Below are 16,376 nucleotides of genomic sequence, written 5' to 3'. Positions count from 1 at the left end.
CTACTAAAATACTGGTAACTGCCCACACCCTCCTCCCTATATCTATTTGCCCCCACAGTTAATAATTACAATTTAATCAATGTAAGTATTTGTCCTCCAGTTTACCTTCTTAAAACTTAGCATATTTGGAGAGAAAGTTTTGACTTGCTGTTTACATTGAATGGTTGTCAAATACGGTGTCCTTTACTCTAAAAGCAGTAGGAAGGCATTGATACCTTTTAAACCTTGAAATAACCTGATTAAGTATCCTCGTATAAGTTGTATGGGCTTTTTACCTCCACCACTTTTATGATTTTGAGGATTTCACATAGGGACGCATTCAGCCTGTGGTTTGGTGCCATTGAACAACTCCAAAACATTTGATGTATCTCTGTGTTATCTCGGTTTCCTCTCTTGTCGCTTCCCTTTTTTCTACAACTACCTTTCAATTTCTTTTCTTTTTTTTTCTTTTCCTTATCCTCCATTTCTCCTCTTTTGGAGTGTCTGTGTTACCCATTGGCATTTGTGGACATTGCTTATTCCTGCTGTGTTTTCTAGACTAGACATACTCCATCTAGAGAGATGGTCATTCTGTTCTCTGAGATAACACAGAGACTCAGTGCAAGAAGCTATTGTACCACAGGTGCTCAGAGTGGTTCTTAAGTTTGATAGTTTTGCCTGAAAGTTTAGCTATTTGAATGACTAGATTTAAGGACCTGTATCAAGGCACAAATCAGACTTTATAGCTATTCTTTTGTGGTAATGTCATTATGGCCAAAATAGGTTATGTTGTAAACTATATATGATAGCATTTTGTATTTTATTATAAAAGAAAAGCAAACTTTCTCTTTAAATTAAATCTTATACTTCATTAATTTAGGTATGGATGGCAGAACAGAAAATATCATATGATAAGAAGAAACAAGAAGAATTAATGCAACAGTATCTTAAAGAACAAGAATCATATGATAATAGGTAAGAAATTCCACTGTGCTAGTGTTTTTATTTTTTTGTGTGTGGTTGGCTTTTTTTTAATTCAGTTAATTAACATGTAATGTATTAATGGTTTCAGAGGTAGAAGTCAGTGATTCATCAATCTTCTATAATACCCAGCACTCATTACATCACGTGCTCTCTTTAATGTCCATCACCCAGTTACCCTGTCCCTCTACTCGCCTCCCCTCCAGCAACCCTCAGTTTGTTTCCTATGATTAAGTTTCTTATGGTTTGTCTTCCTCTCTGATTTCATCTTGTTTTATTTTTCCCTCTCTTCCCCTATGATCGTCTGTTTTGTTTAAATTCCATGTATCAGTGAGATCATATGGAAATTGTCTTTCTCTGACTGATTTTGCTTATACGCTAGTGTTTTTAGAATAATCAATTGCATAAGAATGATCACTTACTAAATCATACATTAACTTTTTTGAATTGAATGCCGCAATGATAGGATTCTATTTCCTATGTACCCTCTGTACTCTCATATCTGTACGTTGCCACTTTTTCCAACCTTCCCCATAATTCACATAAAACATACATTGATGTGACTCCATATACAGTTTATGAGCAAATCCCAACTTAGATAAAGCTTGGAAAAACAATGAAAGTCTACACTTGAACTACTGAGACTGCTTACAAAGCTATTTCTTTAGCGTGTACTGAAATGAAGAGATGCACAGGACACCTTCAAAAAGTAAAATGAAGTGTCTCTACTTGACCTGCATGTCACTGCTTTATTAATGGCAGGATCATAGCTAGAGTTCTTTATTGGTTTATTCCAGCACAGTACCTGCCCTTACATCTATTGTCATTTTATGTTTATATAAGCAAGTCTTAACTCTGAAGCTGGTTGCTCTTGGTTAATCAAGCAAGTGAATAGTGGTGCTTTAGCTACATAGACCATACTTTCTTAAGCTCGTTTCTGTTTTTCATCAAAATATGGAACATAAGTATTACTAAACTGTTACTAAATATTCTCTTTAAAATATAGCATATCCAGAGTGAAATTATAGAAATAAAACTTTTAGTTCAATTAAGTATTTTTCTCACTAATTCTATTTAATCTGATTAACTTTTATTGAGTACCTGCTTTCATGCAAGACAATAAATAGCAGGCCTGTTTGTTATAGGGGCCTATAAAAGTGTGATACGTAGTTTGTCTCTGCCCTCAGGAATATTTAGTAAGGGATATGTACATCTAGTTCAAAGCTGAGTATAATTGATATATTAAAAACACAATGTTTTAAAGACTATAGCATGCTAATGTAGGACAGAATAATTCCATTTGGGGTAACAAGGTAAGACTTCATGAAAGAAGTGACATTTGAACTGAACTATGAAGAATGTTAAGGATTTAGGCCAGTGGTTCTCATCTGAAGGCCATTATTCTCCCCCCCCAAAACACACACCTCACCCCCTTGCCAGGAGACATGTGGCGGTGTTCAGACACATTTTTGATTATCAGAGGTCAGAGGTTGGATGCTACCAGCAGCTAGGGAGTGGAGACTAGGGATGCTGCAAAACAACTTACATCCAAAGAAAACAACCTACAATATGCAGGACAGCCCCACACAACAAAGAATGATCTGGTCCAAAATGTCAGTGGTACCACTGTTGAGAAACCCTGACTTACATATAGTAAAAGCTTATTAAAGATCACAGGAAAGTAGAGAGGGTATTCAGGGAAACAACCAATAGTTGAGTTAGGCTGATAAAGAGATAGTGGAAGTGGAAAAGTAGGTTTGCAACAGGTTATACTGTTAATTCTTTTTTTTTTTTTAAATTAAGTAGGCTCCACGCCCAACATGAGGCTTGAACTCAAGACCCTGAGATCAAGAGTCACACATTTTACCAACTGAGCCAGTCAGGCGCCCCCTGTTTATTCTTTATCTAAAAAAAGAGTTACTTTATTCTCTTTATAATTAAATATTTGAAGCTATACAAATATCCTGTTTTTCATTGAACTTTTGTTCACTAATTTAGCATTCACTGGTGGATATTGCCTGCATCAATTATTACTGTGGTATTCTAATCTATTCTCATTCCCCCTACAATTTGAAAATTTGAATTCCTCTGGAAAGAAGAATTTTCCCTTTCCCTCATTTAGTTATTTATTTAATTATTTATTTCTATCACTATGGACTCAGAGTTATTTATTTAATGGGTTATAATCCAATACTATTGTTATTTATTTTGTTGCTCAGATTATTTCAATTTTGGCCTTTCGCTGCTCTACCAACTTAGCTCCTATATCCAGCCCCTGGTAACCACTGTTTTACTTTCTGTCTATGAATTTGCCTGTTATAGGTGCCTCCTGTAAGTAGAATCTAAATATGTATCTCTCTGCATCTGACTGACTTCACTAGCACAGTGTGTTCGAGATTGATCCATATTATAGCATGTGTCAGAACTTTTTTCTTTTTATGGCTAAATAATATTCCATTGTATGTATATACCATATTTTGTTTATCCATCTATCCATGTATGGACACTTGAGTTGTTTCTGCCTTTTGGCTATTGTGAGTAATGCTGCTATAAACATTGGCATGCAAATATCTGTCTGTTCAAGTCCCTGCTTTCAGTTCCTTTAGGTATATACTTAGGAGTAGACTTGCTGGATCATATAGTAATTCTGTGTGTAGCTTTTAAAGAACCACCAAACTCTTCCATAGTAGCTGCACCATTTTACATTACTACCAGTAAGCAATTGAGCCTAACTCAACTATTGCACAAGGATTCCATTTTCTCCATGTCCTTGCCAACGTTTATTATTTTCCTTTTTTTTTTTTTTCATAATAGCCATCCTAATTAGTGTGAAGTGGTATGTCATGGTTTTAATTTCTATTTCTCTGTGGCTTATATTTGTATTTCTCTAATAACTAGTGATATTGAGCTTTTCATGTGCTTGATTTTAACTTTTAAAATGGTGTTAATTTAAGATATAATCTGTTAAAAATGAGTGTTGGCTTTAAGTATATATATTTACAGAGTCTTGGAGCTGTCACTGTAATCTAATATCAGAACATTTTATCATCTGAAAAAGAAATATTGTACCTGTTAGCAGTTACTTCCCATTCCCACACCCTGTCCCTTCTACCTCTCAACCCTAAGCAACCACTAATTCACTTTCTGTTTCTGTAGATTTGCCTATTCTGGACTTGGCATATAAATGGGATCATACATATAAATTGGCTTTTGTGACTGGCTTCTTTTACTTAGTATAATGTTTTCGAAGTTCATCTATTTTGTAGCATGTATCAGTAGTTCATTCCTTTTTATTGCAAAATAATATTACGTTGTATGGATATAGATCCTCTCATCCTTTCGCTCGCCTGGTTTTTTTTTTTTTTTTTTCTCTCTTCCTTTTTTTTTTTTTTAAGTTCTTTATAAATTCCAACGGAAATAAGAGAAGAATTATAATTATGTAATATACCCTTTGTGATTGCCTTTTTTCAAATGTAAGAGGAAAGTCTATTCACTCTTTAGCTTTCATCTTTATAATCAGTACTTACTTGGATCTTATGAATTAAAACTTTAACTCAACCAGTCATTCAATTTATTGCAGAGCTTTTTTTAAAAAAAATCACAGCATATCTCTCTAAACAGAACCCAAACTGGGAATTTTCAGTGTTAGAATTATAAAGAAAATGATCTTTGAGGTGCAGCAGACACTGATTCCATCATAGTAATTAACCTGTTGTAGAATATCTTTAAACTTATTCTCTCCTCTTTGGCCTCATCAAAGAATTTGATTCTCCTATTGACATTGACTCTTATTACAAGCATTAATTGGATTTGACTTTCTAAAGAAATTCCAGAGAGACTCATTTTTCCAAAACTGTTTGATCCCTCACAATTAAGAAAAAATGTTGGCACTATTTAACTTAATTCCAAATTTGTGCTGGCATATAGGATTTCAAAGCTGTCATTATTTCCATAGCATTTCAAAGTTTAAGAAAAGCATGTGAGAGTGACCATGGCATTTTTTTCCCTTTTCTGTTGGAAGGGCGAAGATCTCTCAGGTAATGAGAACGTCTCAGAAATTAAAACCAGTCACTATAGAGGCAGCACTGTTTGCATTTCCATTCATGTACTTCAGGTGGTATCTAATCAGTGAAGTCAAGTTTTGGGCCTTTATCTCCAACAACAATAGTTTCTCTTAATTCCCTTAGGGTTTTGGGAGATGGGGAACAGTTATTCTGTAATTTTTCCTCCTATATAAAATTGTTAACTTTATTTATTGTTTTCATTTAGGTTGCTTATGGGAGATGAGCGTGTAAAGAATGGCCTTAATTTCATGTATGAGGCCCCACCAGGAGCTAAAAAAGGTACTTGCCTCATTTCCTTTTTTTTTTTTTTTAAGTCTTTGATGTGTTTACAACTAAAGATTGAGAACTATTATAACAGACATTTTTTTTTTAAAGATTTTATTTATTTATGAGAGACAGCCAGCAAGAGAGAGAACACAAGCAGGGGGAGTGGGAGAGGAAGAAGCAGGCTCCCAGCAGAGGAGCCCAATGTGGGACTCGATCCCAGAACGCCGGGATCACGCCCTGAGCCGAAGGCAGACGCTTAACGACTGCGCCACCCAGGCGCCCCTATAACAGACATTTTTTAAAAGTTGTTCTTCATCTTTTGGGGCTCATGGGTGGCTCAGTTGTTTAGTGTCCCAACTCTTGATTTTGGCCAGGTCATGATCTCAGGTACGTGAGACTGAGCCCTGTGTTGGGCTCTGTGCTCAGTGCAGAGTCTGCTTGGGATTCTCTCTCCGTCTCTGTGCTTGCATTCTCTCTAAATAAATACATAATCTTTAAATACATACTATACATACATACATAAAAGTTGTTCTTCATCTTTTAAAATTGCTATTATTCTGTAAAGATAATTTTAAAATACTGAATTCAGTACAGTAGAATAAATATTAAAAATAATTATCTAATCTAGTAATATTTCATGACTTGACTTTTTTTTAATGACTTGACCTTTGAGGAGGAAAAAATGTCCGCATCAACAGGAGTGCATTTATTCTTTTATAATTTGTGTATACATCTTTAGTCCTTCTTATTGAATATACTTATAGATAGTATAATATTCTGTCAATGAAAAATATAAAAGTTTAAGAACTAGGAATTAACGTGCTTATTGCATACTGTCTTGTTCAATATTGTAATTATCCTTTAGTGATTTGAATTTTATCTTGTGAAAGAAGAAAAAAAGAAACCAATAATTTCTTACAAGTTACAATTAAATACCATGACATCATAGTATGGTATATGATAGCAGACTTTAATGTTGAAGTTTTTAACTTAAGCTCTTTTTTTTCTCCCATATCTTTGATATGCAATCAAGAAAACAAAGAGGTAAAGTACTATTTTCTGTGTTTGGATTTACTTGGCAATAGATTGTAATTTTATGGAAAAATTGAAAGACTTCTCAATGTTTTTAGAAAGAAGAAACAGAAGGAGAGACCGAATACAAATTTGAATGGCAGAAAGGAGCCCCCCGGGAAAAGTAAGAGCCAGTTTTCTTTTAAGATGAAATATGTATCACTAACTTTATCTAATATCCCATCTTGTGTTGCCTTTTCGTTCACTAGTGTAGGCAACTAATGTGAAAGGTATTTTACATGATTTGTTTTATACAGCTAATTTACTTGATCATAGACTTAATTTTATATAGTTTTCCATTTTTTTAAATTACAAATCATCAAACTGGACAGTTAATGATGAAGTGGTATTTGGAAATGCTAAATAGATTTCATAGTTCTGTATATTTATTGAAGTTATATATTTTATAATATATTTAGAACTATAAAACCATTTTCAGGATAACTGCTGTTCAGTTTATTAAATTGTTCTTAATTTTGTGTTTGTACATATTCTCTACTTAATAGGTATGCCAAAGATGACATGAACATCAGAGATCAGCCTTTTGGTATTCAGGCAAGTGACCCATATTTTACTCTGTAAGAATAATTTTTATTTAATAAATAGTTCTTTATACTGTTGTCCAAAAGGTATATAAACTGACAAGGGCTCTTTGGTTTTGATTTGTATTAGATAGTAAAAGGACTAGGGGAGAAAATGTTAAATGTAGCAGACTAATAAAATAGGAATCAGGACTCTCATGTCCATGTGGATTCCCTGTGCATATGCCTATTAAGTTTGATTTTCTCCTGTTTAAAAAAAAAAAGATAGGAATCAAAGTTTTGTACTGAGGGTTATAATGATAAGGGTCTCTTCAGTTTTCAGGAATTTGGAGAATTAGCTCAAGGTTAAGAAACAATGTAAAACTATTTGTTTAGAACCGGAACAAAGTATCACCAGAAGGCCAGATTCTTGTTGGAAATAACATTTTTTGGAATCCTGCGTTGCTTACTCATTTACATATTATCTGTGCCTACTTTCCTGCTACATTGGCAGAGTTGGAACAGAGACCTCTGGCCCATAAAGCCTAAAATATTTACTATCTGGTCCCTTACAGAAAAAGTTTGCCAACCCCTGATTAGGAAACAGAAACGTTAAAGGTTAACTTTTAAAAATTAGAGAATTTAAGACTAAGCCATGACGTATTTCCTTTTTGGTATTTTACCATTTCTTTTTGGATGACATTTTTTATTGCCACCAAGTAACAGTCAAAAAGAAATAGGATTCAATTTAGCTTTTAGGCAGAATTTATAAAAGATTTTAGTATTTATGTTAAATTACCAAATATAGTTATGTAGTCTTTCACTGGAAATCTTTTAAAAAATGACAGTAATTTAGGAGCGCCTGGGTGGCGCAGTTGTTAAGCGTCTGCTTTCGGCTCGGGGCGTGATCCCAGCGTTCTGGGATCGAGCCCCACATCAGGCTCCTCCGCTGGGAGCCTGCTTCTTCCTCTCCCACTCCCCCTGCTTGTGTTCCCTCTCTCGCTGGCTGTCTCTGTCAAATAAATAAATAAAATCTTTTAAAAAAAAAATGACAGTAATTTAACTTAAACTCTAACAAGGAGTAGGGATTTGAACTTAGATTTTTACTATCTTAATAACTAAAATAATGGTTACTATTTCTCAGGTTCGAAATGTGAGGTGCATTAAATGTCACAAATGGGGTCATGTCAACACAGATCGAGAATGTCCTCTGTTTGGTCTTTCTGGAATCAATGCAAGTTCAGTTCCCACTGATGGCTCAGGTAAGCACTAGACATGAATTATGTTTGTGTTAGAATTTGTATCAAGGACAAACAAGGAAAGATAACATTTTTCTTTAATTTCTCTGGGTTTTGTTTTCCTTTGGTTTGGTTTTTTTGGACTAAGTCATGTACCCAAAATATGATCAATGGGAAACTCTGATAATATATTTTGATTTTGAAATGCTCTGTATTAGAATTTAATTTTTCTAGCCCAGGGCCCTATAAACTTGATTTTAAAGGTAAAAGATAGGAATGCCTGAGTGGCTCCGTCGGTTAAGTGTCTGACTTCGGCTCAGGTCATGATCCCAAGGTCCTGGGTTCGAGCCCCACATTGGGCGAGAGCCTGCTTCTCCCTTCTCCCTCTGCCTGCTCCTCCACCTGCCTGTGCTCTCTCTCTCCCTCTTTCTCTCTGTCAAGTAAATAAATAAAATCTTTAAAAGCGAAAAAGGTAAAAGATGTATTGAGCATACTTCATCAGGTTAGTAACCTAAAAATAGAAGGAAGAAATGGTTATTTCTCATATTCATGTCCTCCAGAATTATAAATGTAGGCCAACTAGAAGACTCAGCAATTGCATCATTTTTAGTTCAGAGGTAAAATCAAAACTGAGTTTAAAAATATGTTAAATATGGGGGCTCCTGGGTGGCGCAGTCGTTAAGCGTCTGCCTCCGGCTCAGGGCGTGATCCTGGCGTTCTGGGATCGAGCCCCACATCAGGCTCCTCCGCTGGGAGCCTGCTTCTTCCTCTCCCACTCCCCCTGCTTGTGTTCCCTCTCTCACTGGCTGTCTCTCTCTGTCAAATAAATAAATAAAATCTTTAAAAAAAGAAATGTTAAATATGTTAAAATTGAGTTTTACTTGAAAGTTATTTACCTTCCTGCCTATTATTGATGACTTAGAAAAATTGGTCTAATTTGGTTTGGATCATTTGAGTTCTCACATGTTAAAGCTGAGAAGTTTTAAATTTATTAGTGACTTATTAGTATATTATTGAGACAGCCACACCAGTCCAACTGTAAGTCATAATAATTATAAATAAAAATAACCTGCTTAACTCTGTAATCTAAAACAAGTTACTTCACTTTTATGAGCTTCAACTCATCTGAAAATAAGGATGATAGTATAACTCACGAGATTTTTCAGCATTATTTAAGAAGCTAGAGAACCTTTTTTTTTTAAGATTTTTTTTTATTTATTTATTCGACAGAGATAGACTTTTTTAAAAGTGGAGCCCAGTGCAAGGTTTGAATTCTCGACCCTGAGATCAAGATCTGAGCTGAGACCAAGAGTTGTAGGCTTAACCGACTGAGCCACCAAGGAGCCCCTTGACACTGTTTCTTTTATGGTGTTATGGATGTTAGAATGGGTAGAGAAGTACACAGACAGAATATTACTATTGATTTTTTTTTTAATTCTTACTGCTCTAAAGAAGATTTAGAAACCACATTTTACATAGAGGGAAACTATTTGCTCATTGGTGAGAGAATGTTGGTACAGAACTTGGTCTGGCAATCTCTAACAAAAGGACGTCCCACTGATTCCACAGTGCAGGTACTCTTAAAACCCACATACTGGGGGCGCCTGGCTGGCACAGCGGTTAAGCGTCTGCCTTCGGCTCAGGGCGTGATCCCGGCGTTAATGCGATCGAGCCCCATGTCAGGCTCCTCCGCTAGGAGCCTGCTTCTGCCTCTCCCACTCCCCCTGCTTGTGTTCCCTCTCTCGCTGGCTGTCTCTAGCTCTGTCGAATAAATAAATAAAATCTTTAAAAAAAAAAACAAAACCCACATACTGATGTTCCCTCCTCCCCTGCCCCCACTCACCTGGTGAAAGAAGAGAGAGGTCCCAAAAGAAATAAAGCCCCGAAGAACTTGGGGGTTGACTAGGTCATATATGAAGAACCCGTTGGGTCAAATATTTCTGACCACTAATTTTAGTAGTCCTAGAATTTGGTGTTATATCTGAAAGGTATATGTGTTTTCTGGAAGGGATTACATCTTTCTCATTTTTCCTTCGTTCCAGTGTTACAACTCTATGACTCCTGTATTAGCTAGGGGCAGGCAGTGGTAATGGCTGTCTTTGTTCCCCAGCTTCATCTTACTTTGATCCTGCTTCTGAGAGAATGAGTAGGATAGATTCCAGACTTAGCCTTTTATTTAGTAATCAATAGACCTGCTTTGTCTTGATTCTATATTAGAAAGTCTATAACAACAACCAAAAGAACTTGTGCTATTACCTGTTTTTGAGAGTATTGGAAATGGTGAGGGGTACCTGGGTGGCTCGGTCGGTTAAGTGTCTGCCTTTGGCTCAGATCATGGTCCTAGGGTCCAGGGATCGAGTTCCACATCGGGCTCCTTGCTCAGTGGGGAGCCTGCTTCTCCATCTGCCTGCTCTGCCTGCCACTCCCACTGCTTGTGCTCTCTCTGTCTCTCTGACAAATAAATAAAGTCTTAAAAAAAAAAGTATTGGAAATGGTGAATTCAGATACAACAGAGCTGGTTATTATGTCTTCTCCACCATCCATTTACATTCATAAACTTAAAAGTAATCGTTTTATATGAAGTTTTTGGAGCCCACTTATGGTGGGGTTATACTGTAGTACTGTTCTTCAATGAAATGAACTTTTTCAAAATAAAGTGAACTAAATAGAAAAATGCTCATTTTTTTGGCTCCTGGTAAGTCTTAACATATTTTTAACCAAGCTTGAGATGTCTACAAATTAGTGACTGTTTCTCCGTTATCTAAATGAATTGAGCAGTGGGGTGGTAGAGGGTAAAAAAAGTATTAACTTTATTGAAATACTATAGTCGATATCCCTAATATATAAAATGTTCTTTCAAGTCAACACGAAAAAGATGAACATACAAACGCAAAAGAGCAAAAGACATAAATATAGGTAGCTTAGAAAAGGAGGACTCCAAATGTCCATTAAACCTATGAGGACATTTTCAACAGCATTAGGAACCAAAGAAATAGGGGTGCCTGGGTGGCTCAGTCAGTTAAGCATCTGCCTTTGGCTCAGGTCATGATCTCAGGGTTCTGGGATCAAGCGCCACGTCAGGCTCCCTGCTTAGTCAGCAGGGCCTGCTTCTCCCTCTGCTGCTCCCCCTGCTTGTGCTCTGTCTGTCTCTCTCTCTCTCCGTCAAATAAATAAAACCTTTAAAAAAAAATAACCAAAGAAATGAAACTAAAATAATATATTATCTTCTTGCTACCAAATTTGGTAAAGGTTTAAAAGAAGTATACATCCAGAGGCGCCTGGGTGGCTCAGTCGTTAAGGGTCTGCCTTCGGCTTAGAGCGTGATCCCGGGGTCCTGGAGATCAGGCTCCCTGCATCAGGCTCCCTGCTCTGCTAGGAAGTCTGCTTCTTCCTCTCCCACTCTCCCTGCTTGTGTTCCCTCTCTCACTGGCTATCTCACTCTCTGTCAAATAAATGAATAAAATCTTTAAAAAAAAAAAAAAAAAAGAAGTATACATCCAGTGTTGAAGCAAGTGTGGTAAAATTAACATTTTAATCTATTGTTGATAAATTGGAATACCTTTTTATTTTTTATTTTATTTTTTTTATAATTTTTATTTTGTTATATTAGTCACCATACAGTACATCCCCAGTTTTTGATGCAATGTTCCATGATTGGAATACCTTTTTAAAGAGCCATTTGATCATATGTATCAAAAGCCTTAAAAACATTCATACCCTTTTACCTAGAAATTCACCTTCCAGGAATTTATAAGAAAGTGATAAGGGGGGACTCCTGGGTGGCTCAGTTGGTTAAGCATCTGACTTGTGATTTCGGTTCTGGTTGTGATCTCAGGGTCGTGAGGTTGAGCCCTGCGTGTGCTGGGCTCTGCACTCAGCGGGGAGGCTGCTTGAGATTCCCTCTCTCTGTGTCTTTCTCTCTCCCTCCCCCTCCCTTTGCACTTCCCCAGTCTCCATGCTCTCTCTTAAAAAAAAATTTTTTTTTTTTTTTTTTGGTTAAAGACAGATATTGGCTCCCAAGCCCCTATCAAATCAGAGTTCTGAGAGGAGTCTGAGATTTCACCCCTAGAGGATGGTCATGATCTGTAAATTTGGGAAAACAGGTTTAGGCAAAAATGATGCCAATGAATACCCTGTGTGGTGTGGTGTATATTGTTTTTGGAATATACAGTGGAGGAGAAAGTAGAGTGGAGAAGAAAAGGTGGTAATGTGATGAAAATCCTTTTTTTTTTTATTTTAAGGGAAATGTTCATTTCAGCATCATTTCTAATTTTTCACTCTTATAAACTAAATATCCAGCACTAGGGGAAAGGCAAAATAAATTGATATATTTAGTGAATTAAGGAATACTAATTGAATCTATATTATGGTTTTGATAATATAAAACTACATGCATATATATTGGGACTGGAAGGAAACATGAAAGAATGAAAATAGTTTAGTAATTTGTTGTAATTACAAGTGACTTTCATTTACTTTTATGTTAAAATGTGTGATTAAAATTGGGAAAGAAACTTAAAATTTATGCTTTACAGACATTGACTATCTCATGAGATCCTTCAGAAGGCTAATGTTTTCCTTCGTACTCCTATGTTAAATTTATTTTCAGAATAGTTGGAACAGCTAAAGAAAGCAAAGAGTTACTGGTATTTTGTAAATGGTATGTTCATGATGAGAAATAACTAGCAGTCTGAATTAATTCTTTGCCTCACTCTTTGTAGAAAAAGGCATTAGGAAATTTTCCATTTCCATTTTTTCCGTTGAAACTGACAAATGTGTGAGAACAAATACTGGTAAATACACAGGATATTTTTTCATTTCTTAAATCCTCTATTTTACTCATCTGAGAATATCTCAAGGCACTGAATTCTGTGATAAAATTATGGCAAAAATAGATCAGTAACTTTCACCATCTGTGATACCACAGAAGATGATGAAAGTTACTGATCTATTTCTGATGCACTGTCACGGTTGAGAACCATCAGCTTCAGCTGTACGGAAAGAACAATTGATATGATATGAAGATTTCCTAATGATATGGATGTTGTTGAAAACATTTGGCCAAATAAAAAAAGCAGATTATAAAACAAAGTAGCTACCTGGATTCCACCCGTGTTTCTCTTGCTATCTATAGACAGCTACTTGTAGAAAAATGGCAGGAAGTAGACGAATATATTAATATATTAACACTGGTTGTACGTTTGTAATTTTTAAGTGAATATTATTTTAGAAAAATTGAAAGTTTTGTACATAGAAGTAAATTATTTAAAATTTTATTGCTCAGTTAATATGTTTGCAGTTCGACCTGAATTTAGCAGTGCCACTTAACTAACACTAAGAGAAACTCTTAAAGTTTTCGCAAAAACAAAATAAAAAACTCTACTATATCAAATAGGGAAGCAGATAATAAAGATGTTGTATTCTGAATTTGAATGCAATGAAAAATAAACTGGCCAATTTCCTAATCCACTTGCTGATTCAAGCTAAAAAATCTTTCCATTTTAAAAAATCACCTATTGAATAATGTCTCACCAGTGAATAGAGATTATTTTTGCAATAATGCAATTTCAGTGGATGTGGTTATCATGGGATAATCACACCCCTGGGGTACAGTCTTGTGCCTGTAATCTCCCAGGAGTGTAATTATTTCATGATAACCACACCCCCTGGTGTTGCATTATTTCTATTATGAAATTCTTAGTTTAGTATATAAAGTAACTTACTTTGATCACTGGAAACTGCAAGGTGCTGTTAGAATGTTCCAGCTGTGAGGTTTACAGAGACCAGCTATAAGATTTACTTCTCCTTTACAAAGTTAAATTAGGCAATCAAAATGCTTCTTTTGGCTAAGCTGGTTTAGAATTTCTTTTCTACCGATAAGATCATCTTTAACTTTGTAAGTTTCCATGAATTCTAAGTACATCAGAATTACACGTAAAACTTGCAAGCTTCGGGGCACCTGGGTGGCTCAGCGGTTAGGCGTCTGCCTTCGGCTCAGGGCGTGATCCCGGCGTTGTGGGATCGAGCCCCACATCAGGCTCCTCCGCTATGAGCCTGCTTCTTCCTCTCCCACTCCCCCTGCTTGTGTTCCCTCTCTCGCTGGCTGTCTCTATCTCTGTCAAATAAATAAATAAAATCTTTGAAAAAAAAAAAAAACTTGCAAGCTTCAATGGTGACTGAATTTTTATAAAATATTTTTATATTACAGTATAATTAAATGGCCTGCCCACCAACCTTTTACCCATACTCTTTGGCCCTTATTCTTATCATTCACTCTTACATCTGTCCTTACGTGTTTATTGTATACTGAAAGTAAACATTTTTTCAAATCCGCAGTGGGGGTTTTCAAGGTAAGAGGGGTATTTTTGTTTTTGTTTTTTGCTTTCTTAATAGATTTAATAGTTACATATATCTGTGTGCCTCCTACTTAATCCTTTTGTTTTTTGTTTGTGCTTTTTCTTAATAGACTTAATTTTTTTAAAGAAGTGTTAGGTTCAGAGAAAAATTGAGAGCACCCTGCCTGCACAAATCCATAGCCTCTCCTGTTATCACCATCCTCTACAAGAGTGGTACATTTGTTATAATTTTTTTAAATATTTTATTTTTGAGTAATCTTTATACCCAACACGGGCCTCGAACTTAGAACCCTGTGATCAAGAGTTGGCGTGGTCCACCAACTGGGCTAGCCAGGCGCCCCGCATTTGTTACAATTGATCAACCTACACTGATCATTATCTCCCAAAATCCATCGTGTACATTAGGACTCACTCAGCATTGTACATTCTGTAGGTTTGAACAAAGGTATAATTTCATGTTTCCACCATTATGGTATCATACAGAGTCGTTTCACTGCCCTAGAAATTATGCCCTGTCTGTTCATCCCTCCCTTCCCTCTAGCCTCTGACAACCACTAACTTTTTACTGTCTCCGCAGTTTAAGCTTTTCCTGAAGATCATGTAGTTGGAACCTTACAGTATGTAGCCTTTTCAGATTGGCTTCTTTCACTTAGTAATATACACTGAAGTTTCCTCCTCATGACTTCATAGCTTATTTCTTTTTAGTGCTAAATAATATTCCATTAGCTGGATATACTGCATATTATTGATCTAATGGACATCTTGGTTGCTTCTAAGTTTTGGCAGTTATGAATAAAGCTGCTATAAAATCCACGTGCAGGTTTTTGTGTGGTCATAAGTTTTCACCTCCTTTCCATAAACACCAAGGAGCATGATTGTTGGATAGTGTGGTAAGAGTATGTTTAGTTTAATAAGAAACCGGCAAACTATTTTCTAAAGTAGCCATACCATTTTTACATTCCCATCAACAATGAATGAAAGTTCCTGTTATCCACATCCTCGCCAGCATTTAACATTATCAATGTTAGGAATTTTGGCCATTATAGGAGGTGTGTAGTAGTATCTTGTTGTTTTATTTTGCATTTCCCTGATGGTATATGGTGCATCACATCTTTTCATATGCTTATTTGCCGTCTGTGTATCTTCTTGGTGAGGTGTCTGTTAAGGCCTTTGGCCCATTTTTTAAATTGGGTTGTTTTTAATGCTGAGTTTTAAGAGTTCTTTGTATATTTTAGATAATAGTCCTTTACCAGATGTGTCTCCTGCAACTGTTTTTTCCCCAGTCTGTTGCCTGTCTTTTCATTTTCTTGATCAGGTGTTTTTTTAGCAGCTTTATTGAGTTAAAATTTACATACCATACAGTTCATGCCTTAAAGTGTACAATTCAGTGGTTTGAATTTGTATACTCACAAGAGTTGTACATCCATCGCCATAATTAATTTTAGAATATTTTTATTACCCCAAAGGGAAACCCCTCAGCCCTTCACCTTCCAGCTCCTATTCTCCCCAAGCCCTGGGCAGCCACTAATCAACTTTCTACTTTTTTGGTAGATTGCCTATTCCAGACATCTCATAAATGAAATCATACAGTATGTAGCAAAGAAGGTAGATTTAGTATCATTTTCTTTGCCTTTAAATTTCACACTTACACAATTAAAATTGCCTTTCTTCTACCCACCATCCCAAACACTTAACATCCAGTGTCCTCTTCCTGTGGAGTCTAGGCACATCACCCTCCTTGCGCATCAATTATGCACAGAGTATTGTTAACTAGGGAAGCTCATCTAAGCCAGAGTTTTTATTAGGGCTTATTTACAAAGTCATGATTGATTAACTTATTAGCTGTATAGCTGAACTCCTCTCTAGTTCCTCTCCCTTCTCCAGAGGTCAGGCTAATGT

The 16,376-nt window shown here is 36.0% G+C and overlaps 1 protein-coding gene across 1 annotated transcript in view; it reads left to right on the top strand.

The window, feature by feature from the left end:
• Positions 1-16,376, top strand: part of CIR1 (corepressor interacting with RBPJ, CIR1) — a 38,152-nt gene that overhangs the window by 3,950 nt on the left and 17,826 nt on the right. The window contains exons 2-7 of the mRNA XM_026492531.4: positions 860-954; positions 5,230-5,303; positions 6,325-6,335; positions 6,422-6,486; positions 6,869-6,917; positions 8,028-8,145. Coding sequence (XP_026348316.2) covers positions 860-954; positions 5,230-5,303; positions 6,325-6,335; positions 6,422-6,486; positions 6,869-6,917; positions 8,028-8,145 — 412 coding nt within the window. The remainder of the gene's footprint in view (positions 1-859; positions 955-5,229; positions 5,304-6,324; positions 6,336-6,421; positions 6,487-6,868; positions 6,918-8,027; positions 8,146-16,376) is intronic.

Source organism: Ursus arctos, unplaced genomic scaffold, assembly GCF_023065955.2.
Source record: "Ursus arctos isolate Adak ecotype North America unplaced genomic scaffold, UrsArc2.0 scaffold_1, whole genome shotgun sequence".
NCBI lineage: Eukaryota > Metazoa > Chordata > Mammalia > Carnivora > Ursidae > Ursus > Ursus arctos.
This window is presented reverse-complemented; position numbering and strand designations above follow the sequence as displayed.